Source organism: Ischnura elegans, chromosome 5 (genome assembly GCF_921293095.1).
Source record: "Ischnura elegans chromosome 5, ioIscEleg1.1, whole genome shotgun sequence".
Classification (NCBI taxonomy): Eukaryota; Metazoa; Arthropoda; class Insecta; order Odonata; family Coenagrionidae; genus Ischnura; species Ischnura elegans.
Genome location: NC_060250.1, coordinates 30,736,934 through 30,753,664, shown reverse-complemented (window position 1 = coordinate 30,753,664; position 16,731 = coordinate 30,736,934). Strand labels below are relative to the sequence as shown.

The 16,731-nt window shown below is 39.6% G+C and overlaps 1 protein-coding gene across 2 annotated transcripts in view; it reads left to right on the top strand.

Annotated features, from left to right (window-relative positions):
* Positions 1–16,731, top strand: part of LOC124158652 — a 911,695-nt gene that overhangs the window by 782,548 nt on the left and 112,416 nt on the right. For both annotated transcript variants that reach the window (XM_046533860.1, XM_046533859.1), the window contains exon 5: positions 368–385. In XM_046533860.1, coding sequence (XP_046389816.1) covers positions 368–385 — 18 coding nt within the window. The remainder of the gene's footprint in view (positions 1–367; positions 386–16,731) is intronic.

Below are 16,731 nucleotides of genomic sequence, written 5' to 3'. Positions count from 1 at the left end.
AATAATTTCTTGGGGACATGTCGTTTGGCAGCGTTGTTTCATGTAACACAAGGGGTTTTTCAAAGACACTCCCCCTATATGTCCCTACTTCCGGCCCTAAGGAAACTGGAAGCCCCGGAAACATTATTTGGTTAAATTAATCTTAGTTTTTTATTTCAAAGTGTATATATATGTCTCCCCATTTCAATGTTTTCTGAGGGTGTTTGAATTCGTTGTAAAATATCAGTTGTAGTATCCAAAGCTAAAACCAATGATTTTTTCCTAATTCTTTGGGTATAATATCACAGAAGGTATGCATGGTTTAGTATTTACTTGATAAAATCTTGGTAAAATTCTCTATCTAACATATTTTTCTCTATCTTTTCAGGGACTACTACTACGACAGGTGAGTGAAACCAAAGCCCTTTCTTTTTCACGATACTCCTTCGCTCCTCCTAAATCTTCCCCTTAAGGCCGACGGAGGCCATGAACAACACTCTGCGCCAGTCCCACAGAGGCGGCGCGGCGCCTTCCTTTCCCTCGTCCTCGAATAACTGAAGACAGTGGGGCGACCATTGCGCCGTCCGCGCCTCAACTGTCTCCTTATTAAGCGTGTTACACCTCCGCGTCGCCAAAAACATAAAACCGAGAATATGAAAAAACAGAAGTGGAGCAAAATTCTCATCCACCATGACACCCCATTTCCATGGTAGAGATCGTCGACATCCGACTGGGGCGACACCGACGATACCAGCGGCGCCTACTCGACTCATTAACCCGGCTTTAAGTGCATGTCGACGCCTGCATCACTGAGACATTTCCACAGAAAGTCATGGACGAAGGTAGTAGGCATTGTGGCGATTAGTATCAGGCTATGTGAGTCAAGAAGGGGTGAGTTCATTTTTGGACGGAAGGGGTGGATTAGTGGACTTTCTGCCCTTAAGTGCGCACTCTACTTGAATAACAACCGCTTGACAGTTTCAGTAAGATTTCATGGCGCAAAGAGAAGTTATGATAGGCGTCCTACGGCTGGACTGGAATGAGATCAAGGTGACATCTTTTATGAAAACTCTTGCCGCCCCCTCCACCCGTTATCATTCTTTTCAATCCCACACCTGGAAAGGAAGAGTTCGCTGAAAGTTTTAATTAATAACTAGGTACTGTGCGGAAATAAGGTATGCCGTTACATAAAATGTATAAAAGACAGCGGATTTTTTTAAAAAACATACTGAGTGGAATATACCCTCACATTTTATTTATGAAAGACGGTCAATGTGATCGAATGGAAGATCTCTCATTTAATCTCATCTCTCATCTCTCCTACAAGTAACAATTTGATATTGAAGAGAGTCTTTTCTTTGACATGATCAATAATTTTCCCCTTTTAACAGGCTAGTGGCCCAACTTCACTATTCTTCCCGTCGTTTTTCCTTCGGTAACTGTCTTCATTGCCATATTCTTGTCATCTTAGCCTATCGTTCCTTCATTACATGGAAATGATTCAATAAAACTTTTTAAAATCCATTTAAACCGCAAAAAGTCACTTTTCTTCCTACCCAGAAAATTTTCTTAGCATTAAATAAATTTAAATCGTAAGCAAGTTTTCAGGTATGCATCTCATTTCATTACAAATTGGCCGGTTATATTGTTTCGTCTTCTCCTTAGGGTATTCAGAAGACATCTCTTTTACCCTACCCTGTATTGCACTATGGTCAATCAATTTTATATACATCATACTTCCGATGCACCTCATTTTGAATGCCTCCACTCTAGATTTATCCACTAAATTGATAAAAATGATATGAATATGAGTCAATAATGCTCATCTTCTTATTCCTTCCTCTTACGTATTATCAATGGCCATTGGGTTAGCATAGTTTAACTTTAACGTGAATAAAAATTCTAAATTTATTTTCCCATTCCACAATTTTTCAATACTTTCCAAGCATCCTTGGAATCAGCTCCAGCTCTAAAGGAAAATAGACAATTTTCCCAAAAAATCACTTTGTTTACGTTATGGTTTGGTAAAGTTTTGTTTAAAAATTTCTATCGATGAATAATATTTGGAATGCATTCATAATAATAGCTACCCTCTCCTATTAACTTATAAGGCGTGTTGGTAAATTTATTAATGAATTTATTTATTTATTCATGGCAAAAGAGATATTTTCTTCATGTCCCAAATATTTCTTTGTGATTAGAAGCGCAGTTAATCCTGTTATATATTTTCCAGCTTATCTTTTATGAGCGGAAGATCCAAGTTAGTGAATCTTCTGCTCCAAAACTGTCTCTATAATAATGATCTTCAGTACTGAGCGCATGTTTAATCTGCTATGGTTAATCAAAGCTTTTAGTTGCCTTCAAGTTCAGGGGAAACCTAAACCATCTCACGGTAAACCTTATTCAACAAATTCCGAGTGTAGCTTTATGAACTAGTGTAACTGTCCTTCACCCTTGTCCATCATCTACAAATATCACTATTCTTGTGTAAATATTCCAATTTTTGAGTCTAAAATGATACATTTAATAGAGTATTGGTTATAAAGTAATAATATTTGTATGATGTAGGCGGAGAGTGTATTAATTATGTGTTTTGGTTCAAAAGACCATATAGATCATTCGACTAAGGGCGACGGTAGTTATTTTGTTTTTTTTTATGGGAAAAAAACTAAATCATAATGCGTAAATAATCATATTATATATGGCCGACTGTTCTGATTCACGTCATTCGATGCCGCTTCAGTTCATCATTTTTGATATTCGTGTTATTTGCGGTGCGTTGTAATTATATTGTCCAGTATTCATTTCCAGGAATTGAATGAATCTGCTGTCATTTTGTGAAATCACTCGGTCTCACGCAATTTTCTATAATTCTGTGTAATGAAAAATGTCTCGGTGAATTGCAAAATTACAATTGGTATTGAGGTATGTAACGGCCCATGTTATCTTCAAATTGATTATAACAATTGGGGTGATTTTGCTGTTGAAATCAATAAGCAATGACTACAGTCCATCGATGTTTGGACCAGAGTGATATTTGATTAAATCTATTTGAATTTTATGGGTATATTATGAAGAGAGGTAATTCTAATGGCTTATGTTGGAAATTTTTCTGCTTTCCTAATTATAATAAATTTAAAAATGTATTTTTAGTGCCGTATTAACTTAATTATTCGAGTAGATATTCTTCTTTAATAGAATTTTATTGTTAATACCTCATCATACAATCTGTTTATCAAAAGCAAGAAGGCGCAGCTAAGATTGGAAATACAAAAGCAAACGGATATGAAACAGGAAGTTGAAATTAAAATCAACGCTGAAAAAGGTTTAACAGGTGACGAAAAGTTTAAGTGATAGTGGAACTTTCACTCTGTTATTTTAATCCTGTCACCAAGCTTGTTTTGTAACTAGTTTGCTAGAGTATTCTACTAGCAGCTGCGCTTGCGGTAACATTATGCTGCTCCCCAGGTCAAAATTACCTCGGAAGCATGTATTAATATTGTTAGCTGACAAAGATGGTGGGTCAGGTCCATCGCTTATTGAAATATTTCGTGCCTCAGCAGGTTACAGAAGAATATTACCAAAAATCGGATATAATATGAGTAAAAAGGCCGTAGCATGGTAAATTACCAAGAGATGATTGATGTTTTAAATATACTTCGCCATATTACCTTTCAATTGGTGCTAAAGTAAAATTGAACTGATTTAGCATTTTATTTCTCTCGTAGATATTTCAGATGAAAAAAATGGCCTGCTAAAATAATATAATAGTTCATACAGGCCATTCTATCCCATTTTGTCTTCTCTGACGCGTATTCAGCCCCTGTCATCACTTCTCCGTTCGCACACAATGGATAGCACGACCTAATAAAAAAACGAAACAGGCCTCTGTGAAATTACCGGACAGCGTCCGCATTAATTATGCAAGTCAGGTCAGCCGCGGAAGAAAATTCGCGCTCTGGTATGAAGTTTAGGCGGCGTTGAATTTTCCACTGTCACCTGGGCAAGAAAAATGCCAGTGATCCGCACGTCCACCCGGACTCTTAAAAAGTCTAACGCGTGTCGCCGCAGAAATGAAGCTGTCTACGCCCCGTGCTGTCGTTGGCAGTTCGCACTTTTTCCCCGAGCCGACCATTATACCCGCGACCCGTATGGGGAGACCCGGACGGTCGCGCCGACAATCCAGGGTCCTGTCCGGCACTACGTCGCTTAAACTACCCGTCACCGCTATGGCTGCCCCTTCTCTCATGCCTACTTCGGCTGCAACATCGCTTATATTGCCGCCCACTCGCACAATGTCCGTTGCAATGCGGTTAAAAACGCATGAAGCGCGAGTTTTCCCCATAAATAAACGCGTGCGTACGTATGTGAGTGTACCTTTTCCTCCCGCCGTGGCTGCATGCAAACCGAATTACGACGCACCCACCTATTCGCGTGGGGTAGGTCTAGCCCACCCCCTTGTCCGAAGATAGAAGGTATTTATACCCTGGTTATTTAATTAAACCCTTGGGCTAGTGTGTCGTATTTTTTTCGTAATTCTTTGAGCCAAACGGGGAACGAATGTCCCCGCTGCGTAGTTTTTCCAAACGGGTCGCGGATTTTCTCCGTTCTGTGAGTACGTATTTTTTTTTAACTCCGTGTCGTTTTTCCGGGAGCTGTTAACGTGAAGCTTAATTGGTTCATAGGCTCATAAATTAAAAGGGCCATATGCAACTCACTTCAGTATCATGGGGAGAATATTTTGCCTGAAATTGCTTGCTCGTCGGGAGTGCTGAAACAGGTTGCAGGTAATTCGTTTTTGCCGGTCTGAATATTAGTTCTAAATTATACCACTCACTACTGCTCTTCATTAATTTTATCGCTCTACGTACAAAGAAGACATGTAAATTACAAATGTTCACTTTTCGATAGCATCGGACGGAGCTTCGCTGTTTTAAATCCAATAGATTGCTTTTTTTTATTTTCACAGAGAGACAGAAAACATTTTCGAAATCCATCACATCTCTGGGTTATCAAATATATTTCTATCCCACGGTCGTCATTGCAATTTTTTTTATTTTTTTTTCATTGAAACCGAAGTCCCTGGTAATAAAATTTCTCGAAGTTATGGTTGTAATTTGATCATCAGTCACCTGCTACAAGAGACCAATTAAAGCGAGCTTGGTGGAAGATGTAGGGGAAGGAACTTCTATTCATTAGATTTCCATCAAAAATAGATCCACGACGTTACATGGGGATATGATGTGGGTAAATGAATAAAAGTAACTCATTTACTGAGTACATTTCAGGTATTTTTTACTTGTACGCGTTACATATACAGTGTAATAGTAATTTACGCATTGCTTTCTTGAAGTAATCGTTACCCTCCCTTCATGACTGCACCACCTGACGTATGCCAAGAACCTTGTGGGAGCTGTCGCATTCCTACGCAGATAACTCTGCCAAGGAGCCAAACAAAAGTAATTTGTTCAAAATTTATTTTAAGGAAACATTCTATATATCCTTCTGCATGAATCTTGTGGGCGGTTAAAAAAGGTTTTACAAAAACTTACTGTAAATGTACTTGTAACTGTAACTAGTTTTTGTATTTAACTGGTACTTGTAACTTATAAGTAATTGTAAAAAGTAACTGAAACTCATTCCAGTTACTTATTTTGGTACTCTACCCATCTTGTGCACGATATTGTGATGACGTCATTTTAACCATTGTATTTTAACAAAACACTTAAAAATTTCGAGTTCATTTCCGTTAGACCATTGGGCAACACGCAAACTTAGGCCCTAAAAGACATTTAATTCTTTGCACTCTGTTGGCATCCGGTTATTGAGAAAAACCTTCCTCAGTAATTATATGGCAGGTAACATTACTTACACTCTTTTATCGCAAATTAGGAATCCATGGATTCAATTCAATTGTAAAATTTTAAATTTTTATTTAAATGGCCATTGGTGGTGGGCGAAGTGTTATTGCAGACTTATAGGATTAATATTCTTATATTAATTAGGATCGTACATAAAGTTAGTCCATTTGTTATACACGCACTGTATTTCCTCATTTTTTTAAGTATAATCATTAAAACTATTTTTGGCAATATTTAACCTTCCAATTCATCACAATGATGACTCATCAACGTTACCACTGGTTTGAAGTTGCCATCCTCTCAACTCCAACTAGCTATTTTTTCATATTTACGTATTCCTTCACTTAAGCATAGTTAATGGTTAGTTGTTCTTGTGAGATTTTTAAGAAATGACAAGTAAAATCACAAAAAAGTCGGTCAATTTTCTATTTGAAATGTTAACCATGGTTTCTTCCAGACCATAGTACCACGGTGACCCAGAAATAGACCGTTTCCTGTAATACATATTTCGCTTTTCTTATCCTCCACGGGGAGACAATTCTAGCGAGTCGAGCATCATAGAAGATGGAATACTTGGCCCCGTGCGCTATTCAAGAAGAATTTATTTCCAAAGTTCGCCGTCAGAGGCCAATATCTTACTCAACGCTACTGTCACTTCCCGGGAGCATGGCGCTCGGAGAGTATGCGTGCCTCGACGTCACGCACCCTGAATCTAAGTGTAACTCATCATATTTCCTTCCTCGGAGAAGTTTTGCACCTGAGGTTGTCCCAATGTTCCATGCCTCTCGTCAGTGCGTCCACCAAGAAGACTGGGAAAATGGTGTATGGAGCAGGATAGGTCGCGGGAATTAAATACACCCAGAGAATGAAGTTCGCCATGAAAAAATATTTAACCTAGCCGGGATTCGAACCCGGATATCCCGATTGCCGGTCAGGTGTGTTAGCCAGTTACACCACCAAGCCAGTTTCTCAGAGCGAACTTCGGGAGATCCGGGTTCGAATCCCGGCTAAGTCAAATATTTTTACATGGCAAACTTCATTCTTTGGTGTATTTAACTTTGCACCCGTGCGCGTGATTGCGTACAAAGTCACTTGTTTCAGCAGCCATGAATTAAGCCATAATCACGCGATAGTTTTTTCCATCCTTTCCAAGGGTCAACTCCAGCGATCGCTTCAATGACCGTTTCACGCTGTCATTGTCCGCAATGGTTCGAGGGTTGCAAATCCCATCCCTTTTTCCATCACTCATACCATTACCAGCACCATCCTTCAGGTAATCAGAACGCAGGTCCGCTAAGAGCAATTTTAACGCCACGCTTGGCTTATAATTCAATGCAAGTTGTAAATATTTAAAGTGACGGAAGAAGCGATGAAAAAAGTTATGAATAGTGCGATCACTCTTTTGATCCCTGAAAACCTATCGCGGGAGCTTTCAATCTGAGGGAAGGGAAAAATGATGGTGTGATTCAGGCTTTAAATTCTGGGCTAACAGACATAGGTCCTTTTTGAAGGTTTAGGCCGCATGGAATTTGACCAAAATAGTATTTGATATGATGTATGCTCCCTGAACGGCCTCGTTTCAGAGCGCGAATCTACCCATCGGCCGGATTGATTTCATATGGACGTATTGCTTGTTTAAATCATTCGCTATTATCCTGGTTGATTAGGGCAGGCCCATTTTAATAATCACTGGTACCTCAAATGTGAAGACTTCACCTCAGAAAAATTTTGCCTTTATAAAATCTTGAGAAATTTTTATTATGCGGTGAAAGAATAATTGAGGTTCTAAGTTCTGTCTGGTGATTTGATTCCCCTCTGGGAATCCAAAAATACTTCACTCCAGTATATTTGGCACTCTCATACTCTTAAGTGTCCGCTCAACTTACCTAAAATAAATGAAAATGGTCCCAGAGTCGGGTTGGTCTCGCCCATTCCTTGGCCGTGGTCATTCCTTCCCCAAAATTTTCCCGTTGCCCTCGCGGTAAAAGTCCCCGCGGCTGGCCTGTATCTTTCGTTCTGCGACGAACCGACAATTGCACGCTCTGATTTTCTAACTGATTTCTTGGTACAAACTTTAGTTACTACTTGGTCGGGAGAAATAGAGCAAAACTTGTTTATAATTTTCGTATGAGGATTTTCACAGCTTCTTTTATCAATGTTGCTGGTGGTTTTCCGGAATTGCTGCGTTGGTAACATTTCTCTTAATAACGCTCCCAGTAGGTGGAGTGAAACGTTGAGTGTGAAAATGTTATCTACGCAGCAATTCTTGTTTATGATTGTTCAATCCTTATCACAAATATGGAAACTTTACCTTTAAAATCATCATATAATGTTGGTTTGCATGCTATGTAAAAATTAGGTCAGGTCTTGCCACTCGGAAGCAATCTGAGAATCTGAAAATACTTTGGGATTGGGCTATTGTGTTGGCTAGAGGGATGGCTTTCCACCCTGTGGGTCCGGGTTCAAATCGGCGTTGGTGGCGATTTTCAAAGACCTCCTGACCCCTCCTTGAGTGCATTGTGGAGGACACTTCATGCACAGCACTCCTATCGTCGGATGGGACATTAAGCCGCAGTCCCCTTGGCGTCTTTCGTTAAGAGTAGGCTAATGCCAACGTCGGGTTTCTCTCCATGGGCGTACCCAGCGAGAGGCAGTAGGGGGCAGCTGCCCCCCTAGAAGCAGAAATTGCAAATGTCGTTAAGGAAATAATATTTTTTCAAGCAAATGATTTTAAAAACTAATAAAGAGCTGTTATAGTTTCCTTAAAATGTTGGTTTCAATCACATTTTCCATGCTTAAATCTTACCTATACCTAACTTAAACAACCATGGCTTGCCCCCCCCCCCTAGTTTCGATCCTAGGTACGCCCTTGTTTCTCTCCACCCTGCCCTTCTCAGCGCAGATGACCACAGTTGTCAGTCGCCTCCTACAAATACCATACCGCACCATGAACCGGATCCCAGAGCCGACTCGTCAAGTCCGATTCTCGGCCGTGGCAATTCCATTTACGAAATTTTCTCATCATCAATGCTTAAAAGCCCCCACTCGGTTGTGGCCGGAATCTTTCGATGCGACAAATGGTCGTCCACTCCATCAACCCTGGCAGGATGCGTCTCGGTGCGACGGAAACGACTCGTGGGAGTGGGCGAGCGTGCGTTTGAGTGAGCGAATGGATGGATAACGCGTCTGCGGCCACTTCCAATTCCTGAGCGAAATGTCCAATGAATAATAACGGTCCGGGCGATGTGCGACGCTCCGGCCGCGGGGAATAGCGACGCAAGTGCGGCACTGCGTGAGGGACTACTGGGGGGGAGAGGGGAAGAAGGAGGGAGGAGTCGTAATTCATGAGCTCCTTACCTTTGTCTCGGGTGGCAACGAGGGCGACTCTTCTCTACCACATAGTCCCCCTTCCTCGAAGTAAATATACAAGGTGGGTGCGCAGCAGTAGCTCAAAGCTGAGGGCAATGCTTAATACCCCTAACTTTAATATTGTCTATTTTCATTTAATACATACTGTAAATACATACTGTACGTTACTGTACGATATCGCCTGATGGTAATATGAATATGAAAGTGGAGAGTCTATAAGAGAGAAAGTGAAGAGTATATAAGAGCAAAGAAAAGAGGAATAAAAGGAAATACACAAATTTGGATATCAAACTATTGGCAAACGAAATTTGAACCAAATTACGCAAAATTCGAATTTCCAATGCTCCATAAACGACAACAATGTAATCAACAAATAATATAGCAGCATTTGTTCTTAAAATTATAAAAGTTGGCGGGAAAGATCGTAAAAAAAAATTTTCAGGTCAGCCATTCAACCCCCTAAATTCTCTCTGGATTCCTTCAAAATTGCGGGAACGGGAAAAGGTTAATAAATTGTACGCAGATAAATGGAGCATGCATATGGATGTATACACGGGGCGCTCAAGGTGGCTTCGTAGTTGCCCATAGCTGAGGACAATATTGAAAACCTCTACTTCAATTCTATCACGGAAATGGGTAAATCAGTTAGATACCTAAATTCTTATAAATTGAGGTTATAAAATAGTTATAAATCGGGAAACATAAAAAGAGATGCACTGAGTTGTATGTTCGACAAAATTTTAATAGACAGACCCAGGTTTCGACATGTACAATATATTCTACACTACACTACTACTACACTATGCACCACTACACTACACTACTACTACACTATGTCATTTTCAATCATAAATCGGTACGTATATAGCTCAATGTGGCTGTATCTTACCTCAAACTTTAGGACTACAATGAAAACCTCAACTTTAATATTGTTACGTTTATATATATTACTAAAATAGTAAATCAGAACTTTTAAGTTATGTCACTAAAACCTCTACTTCCATTAGGGCTTTAAAAGCACTGGAAACATAATTTTCCATAACAATGAATTACATATTGGTAAACTCACTGCTGCGTATTGAACGATGCTACCTTCGGAATTTGCTAATCAGTGATCTTCGCGGGGCAGGACGGGGGAAGCGTGACGGCTGAGCTCTGGATGTGGGCGACAGGTGAGAATAAGAAGGTGGGAGGCGCAGATCCCCTTGCCAATTCGAGGAAAAAGGGAAAAGAAAAGTTAAGTGCCCGTGACTAATTGGCATACTGCCTTGTGCAAATGCTAAAAATATTCACTACCTGCCAAACATCGTTTAGGTAGCTCGTAGTGTATCATTTAGGTGCAGACATATAGATATTGATGACTAAGCTCTAAAAAAACTTATCTCAAAAATAGCAACTTTTCATTAGAGCAAAAAAAATGATTTATGTTTTTAATTGTGCATAATTTTAATTGAAACTTAAAACCAAAAATACATAAAACTGAAAAAGAAACATACGTTTGCAAACAAAGAGTTCTTGTTTGCTTGAATTTTATTTGTTATTAACAGTATTAGCAGTATTAACTCAGACCGGCCAAATTTTGAGATACGTGTTGTTAGGACTTTGGCATCGACATGCTCCCGTGCAGTTTCGGTTTCATGACTGTCTTCTTCCACTTCCCGTTCCTCGTTTACCCTTGCTCCCCCTTCCCCAAGATGCGCTCCCGTTCGTAGTAGCTACGCCTCCTTCCTAAAGGCCGTCATCCCCTATTTCTCCGAATGACAAACTCCCCGAAGGATAGCGAAATTCGAGCGGTAGAGAGTGGGGGGGGAAACGGGGGTCGGGGAGGTCGCAGGTGCGTCACCCCCTTCGCCGTAATGGAGGAGGAGTGAGCGGGCGGACTCGGGGCGAGTGGAGTGGGGCGAAGGGGTGGGGGGAGGTCATGAGGAGGTTGGAGGTCTGGGAGAGGAGGAGGGGGGCGAAAGGGTTTGGCTGTGTGAGATGGAAAAAGATGGGAGTATTGGCGAGGAGAGTATTCATGGGTTAGGAATGTTATGGAGTATAAGGAAGAGATGCCGGGAGATGGAAGAAGAAGACGATAATAGCTTAAAATTTATTTGCACAAGTATGTTGTCTCGTATGTATGTAAGTTATCTCGTATGTATGTAAGTTATGTAAGCTCGTTTATACGTTGGTGTACTAACACCTACGTCCACACCCCTATTGATTAGGATGGAAGGTGGGGGTAGATGTATTTAGTGACATTAAATTTACTTGTACCTACCGTTATGAATTTCCTCCGTCGCTTGAATCTGTTGTAATCACCAAATAATATACCTGCAGCTACCAAAATAATATATTTTCATATTTACTGTACATAAAACTGACAAAGATACCATTTTGACGAAGAAAACTTTTTTTGTAGTTTATCAGTTTTCTGATTCTGTTTTTCATCGCTGGGGTTACGAAACGGTAGCTATGAATTTTTATTTTGACGCTAGTAATGAGACAGCATTAGACTGAACTTTTTATCATTCGTCGTCTGCTTCATGAGATAACCCCTTTTTTCCCCTCGCTGTTCGGAATGAAGTCACGTAATTGACACAAACACTGTGCATGCTTATGTTCGAAGACATGTTGGGTCATCGTTTGATATTGAAGAATTGGAGTTTTTATGACGAGGAGTTCTTTGAAGTTTTCTTCGTTAGTATGGTAACTGTGACAGCTCTCTGTGTAGTAAATACGATAATATCTTACTTTAGTTGCAGTAGATATTTTATTTGGTGATTCAAACAGATTCAAACGACGAAGGAAATTCATAACAGTCCAAGTAGATTAATGTCACTAAATACTGCTATTCATCTACCCCCACCTTCCACCCTAATCAGTAGGAGTGTGGACGTAGGTGTTAGGACACCAAACGTTGACCTGAAAAAAATTTGTGGTCTTTGTGACATTTGACTGGCTGATCTCGACCTAGCTATTATCTTTTATGGAGTCAAAATGAATCCCAATGATTATCTGTTTAGAAATATATTTAATTTATTTGAAATTGATTACATTAAAATAAAAAATAATATGTATGAAGGATCACGGGGACTCTTAGGGATGAATACGAAGGTCAGTTATGAAAAAAAACCGAGAGGTTCGGCAGAATAGAAGAATGATGGCTAGATGGAGCAACGAAAGGGTTTGGTTATTTGGAAATGGAAAAAGATTATAAAAATAGGATAAGAAGGTATTTTCTCGAGAAGAGGTATGCAAGTCATGGGTGCGAGTTTTATTAGAGTAAAATAATGGAATGCGGGGAGCATTGTGTCGAGTTCCAAGTTTTCTTCATCCTTGAACTATTTTGCGTTCGGTCGTGCCAGCTGCATATTTTTCGATCTTCGCGAGTATTTTAATTGCTGATGCAAAGAGATGAGGTATTAGTATCCAAATCAACCACAGCTAGTAATCATTGCTATGCGTGTAAAATGCTGTATTGATGAAGAACAAAAAATAGGACTTTATTTTTTGCTAAGTATACAAAGACATTTCTTGCTACTTCCATCTTTGCTAGCATTTTATGTTATTCCTCTGTCGCTGGAGTAATATTACACTGGCAGTGGAATAATTAGCAATATAAAGGTACTATTTCCATAGCTCATTGACAGCTATTTTCCTGTTTTCCTCATGGCTAACTCCATTGTACGGTGTGTTTGTTTTAGTTAGATGGGAATTCTGTTCATTCAAGAGGCCAATGATAAAAAGGGTACGCTGTTTATGCATAATTCAAATTAGGTAAATATTAATTGTTATCGCTCTCTATTTAGTCATAGCTGAAAAGAGTGATTAACGTACGTTCCTAGGGAAACAAATTATAGACTGTTGAAGGAGTGCAAGGTGAGCCTATTTTATACTAGGATACTTTACATAATATCAATATAAGAAACCACAGTTTGATCGTATGTATGTGTGACGGCTTCTTATCATTTCGTGTCGTTCCGCATCCAATATCGTTGTACCAAAGTATCTATTTATTATTTATGAGAGCTTCATATTGTTCATATTTTCGCAAATATATAGGGAAATAACTTATTTTTGCACTCTTCATGAGATGAAGCTTAAACTCTAGATCCTCAATACTCCATCTATAACAATTTAGGGCATCGTAGAAACATCGTTAGCACGTCCAGTAAAGTTCCTATGTCCATCCAAATATTTCTCTCTAAATCCTAAACGATGCGTTCAAACTCGGACTGTAAATGTGTGTTCCGGAATCATCTTCGCAAAGTGGTCGATTGAACCGCTGCAAATGTCCATCACGACACTTCTAGGAGGGAGTATGGGGGGAAGGTAGGAAACAGGAAAGAGAAACGGATCAATGTGGAATTGAGAAGAGGAGAGTAAGGGAAATAATGTAGTTATAGAAAAAGAAAGGAGGGGTGAACGAATCTTCGTCGAGGTAGGCATCGGAACCATATTTTTGGGAACGAAACAAAACCATTTAGACAGAAGTCACACACCTGGATAATGTTACCACGTGGCATTGAAGTTTGGGAGATGACCGCGGCGAGGAAGTCAAAGGTCTGTAATGTATGCCAGAGAAGAATATTGAAATTCAAATGCATCCAGCGAGACAAAAACTAGCAAATAGTGAAAAGAATAGCAGGTTAGGTAATTATTATGACAATCTTTTGCGCCTATTTTATCAACTACATCATGAGAATGAATGAAAATCCTAAATCGCCTGCTGTATATCTGTATTCCTTGGAGCTTATATCGATTCTTTCGTCACTAAGGGTTGTCTTAATCTAACATTAGCTAGCCGTGAGAAGATGATATTAAAAAATGTGGCAAAAATCCCTAATTTCTTTGCAAAATTGAGTTACCAAACGTTAATGAATACCAGAATAAAATCCCCAGAAGCATGATAGAAGGGTAGGAGATAGAACCGCCACAAGTGTCCATCACGACACCTCTTGGGGGTGAACTTCAGGAGAGGAAGGATGTGAAATAAAAAGAGAAATGGAGGATATTGGAGTGGAATGGGTGAGCGTAGGAGGGTGGGCAAGAGAGGGGAGGGGTCGTCGTGGGAGGCATTGGAGAGGGGCAAGGGGTGACCGAAAGGAGGTCACCCGCCCACTCGGCATTTTTCCCTTCTTCCCACATTTCTACGTGATACCTATCACTTGGATGGACCAGACGCGACCACATAAATTCCCCGGACCCTTGCCCCGTCCCTCGGTTACATTTCTCCCTACCCCACCTTCCCAGGGTCCCCTCACGGCCATTCCTTCGAGGAGGTTCCTCCCTTACCTTTTACCATCCGAATCTTACCCTTTTAGAGTCTTCGTCCTTCTCTTTTCTCTTTCTCTCTGTCCCATCCTCAATATACACTCATCTTAATAAAGATGTCATATGCAATCATCCTTTTTCACTCTCCATTACCTTTCCTCCGCTGTTTTTCTCTCTATTACTGTCCCTCTCGATATCCATCTCTTCCCCGTAACGCAAGCTGGGAGTGGGACATAAAAGGGTCTCTCTTAGAAAACGTCTTCGGTTGTATGAGTTGATCCTCTCGTCCAAGCCGCAGCTCGGGATCGCTTACTAAATCATCATGTTCTCTTTGGAAAACGATGCGTCTTTCTGTCATTTTAACTACTCTAAAGGTAACTTCACATTCATGTAATTTTTTGTAACCGCGGAAAAAGTGAGACCACATGGGCTTGTTTCTGATGTGATTTGCTAAATAAAAAAATGGTGGCAACCTATTTTTCTCTCACAGAAATTCATTACAGAGATAAATGAGTATGCGAAAATAGCAGTTTCAGTTCTCTCTGTAAAAATCACCTCCGTGGCTGTGAGGGAGTTTCTATTCTTCAATTACCCGACTTAGTGTTGCACTAATTGGTTTGATGTTGAATACAAATTTTACTATCTCTATAATAAACATATAAAATAAACTGCAGTTAAATATTAACGTACCACAATAAAATCCAATACTTAATTTACAGCGCACTTGTCTTTAAACATGCGAGTCCATCCGTGTGTCATCTACGTGGATAAGTTATCGTCGCGTCATCGTCGTCACCAAAAGGTTCAAAATTCTAGTGGTCCATGATATGCAGCGGAACCCTTTTTTTTTATTTACTAGCGTCACGGTTAGATTACTGGCCAAGATGCGGGTACACCAAAAAAAAGGATACCACTGGTTTGCCTTTACGTATCAGTACACTGCTTAAGGGAATATAACGTGATCGTAGCTCGTTGGTTTTAAATGCATGTATTTATTTTCAAATTTAATTATATTCGTCTTAAATTGCCGAAAGAAGTGGGCACTATCCCGTATAGTGATTGTTTTTTGGATATTTGGACCATAGGATTTGTCCAGACTTGACCTAGTGAAATGGTACCACTCCTTTTTTTGGACCATTTTCTTTGGATTTCCATGAATTTTACTTGCCTGACTTTTGAGCATCTTTCTTGGGGAACTCAGTGGAATAATCCTCACTATCTTCTACGCTTCCCTTTACTCCAAAAGGTTAAAATTTTCGCGGTCCATGATATCCAGCGCGTCCCTTCCCCCGATGCAGTACACTGGATTGTTGAATGTGACTTTTATATTGTCAGTAGTGTGCCTTGGGGTAGGTGCATTCTTGGACATGTGACCAACCCACTTCGGTTGTTTTCCCTTACGGTTCACACCTTCCTTCACTAATCTTGCCCCGTTACCGTCCCAAAAACGTTTAGACGGTTTGAGGGACGCTGTCAATGGCTCGCTAATCTCTCGATTACTCGGATAGTAAGAGATGAAATAAACATAATTCTCAAGAATGTCACTTCTCATGCAACTTGTGTACTGGTTATTTTCATAGCTACGGTTACGAAGCTGTGGCAAAGAATTTTTATGTTCGCACTAATAAAAAATCTCATGTGGCCCCAAAGAAGGTAATGGCCCGTAATTGTTCAAAATTATTGAAAAATCAATTGTTATGGTGTGTAAAATAGCTTTATCAAACAAAAAGGTTGTCTGAAGTTGTCTCCATTCATTATGTTCTTTGAGCATTGTAAATTGAGTAGTAAATTAAATTTTTTTCAATGATAAATAGGAGTTATAAATAAATCAACTTCATTCTAACTCACGATTCAGTTTTACGCCAAATATCTTCTAACCTAATATAAAAATTATGTATAAATACTTATTATCAAAACCTTTATCAGATAATAGTTAAAAATCGCTGATAGCCATAACCCGAATGATATTATGCAAAGATGTGTCATCCTCAGGAAAGCATTACTTCACATTCATGGAAAACAATTAGATCAAACCGTTTAAGCAATCCTTTATGATATAACACACTAATCCCTTTATTCTTCGAAATAATGCACAAAAAAGATCGATAAATGCAAATAAACAGATAAAGTTGAAGTATTGGATATAGAAATACTTATTCTATATCTCAGAGACTCATACTTCGTAGCCCAATCCGTTGAGATCTTTTTCAGTTCCTGATTGATGATTTATCCACGAGTATTTTTTGGCTACCAAAATCGTTAA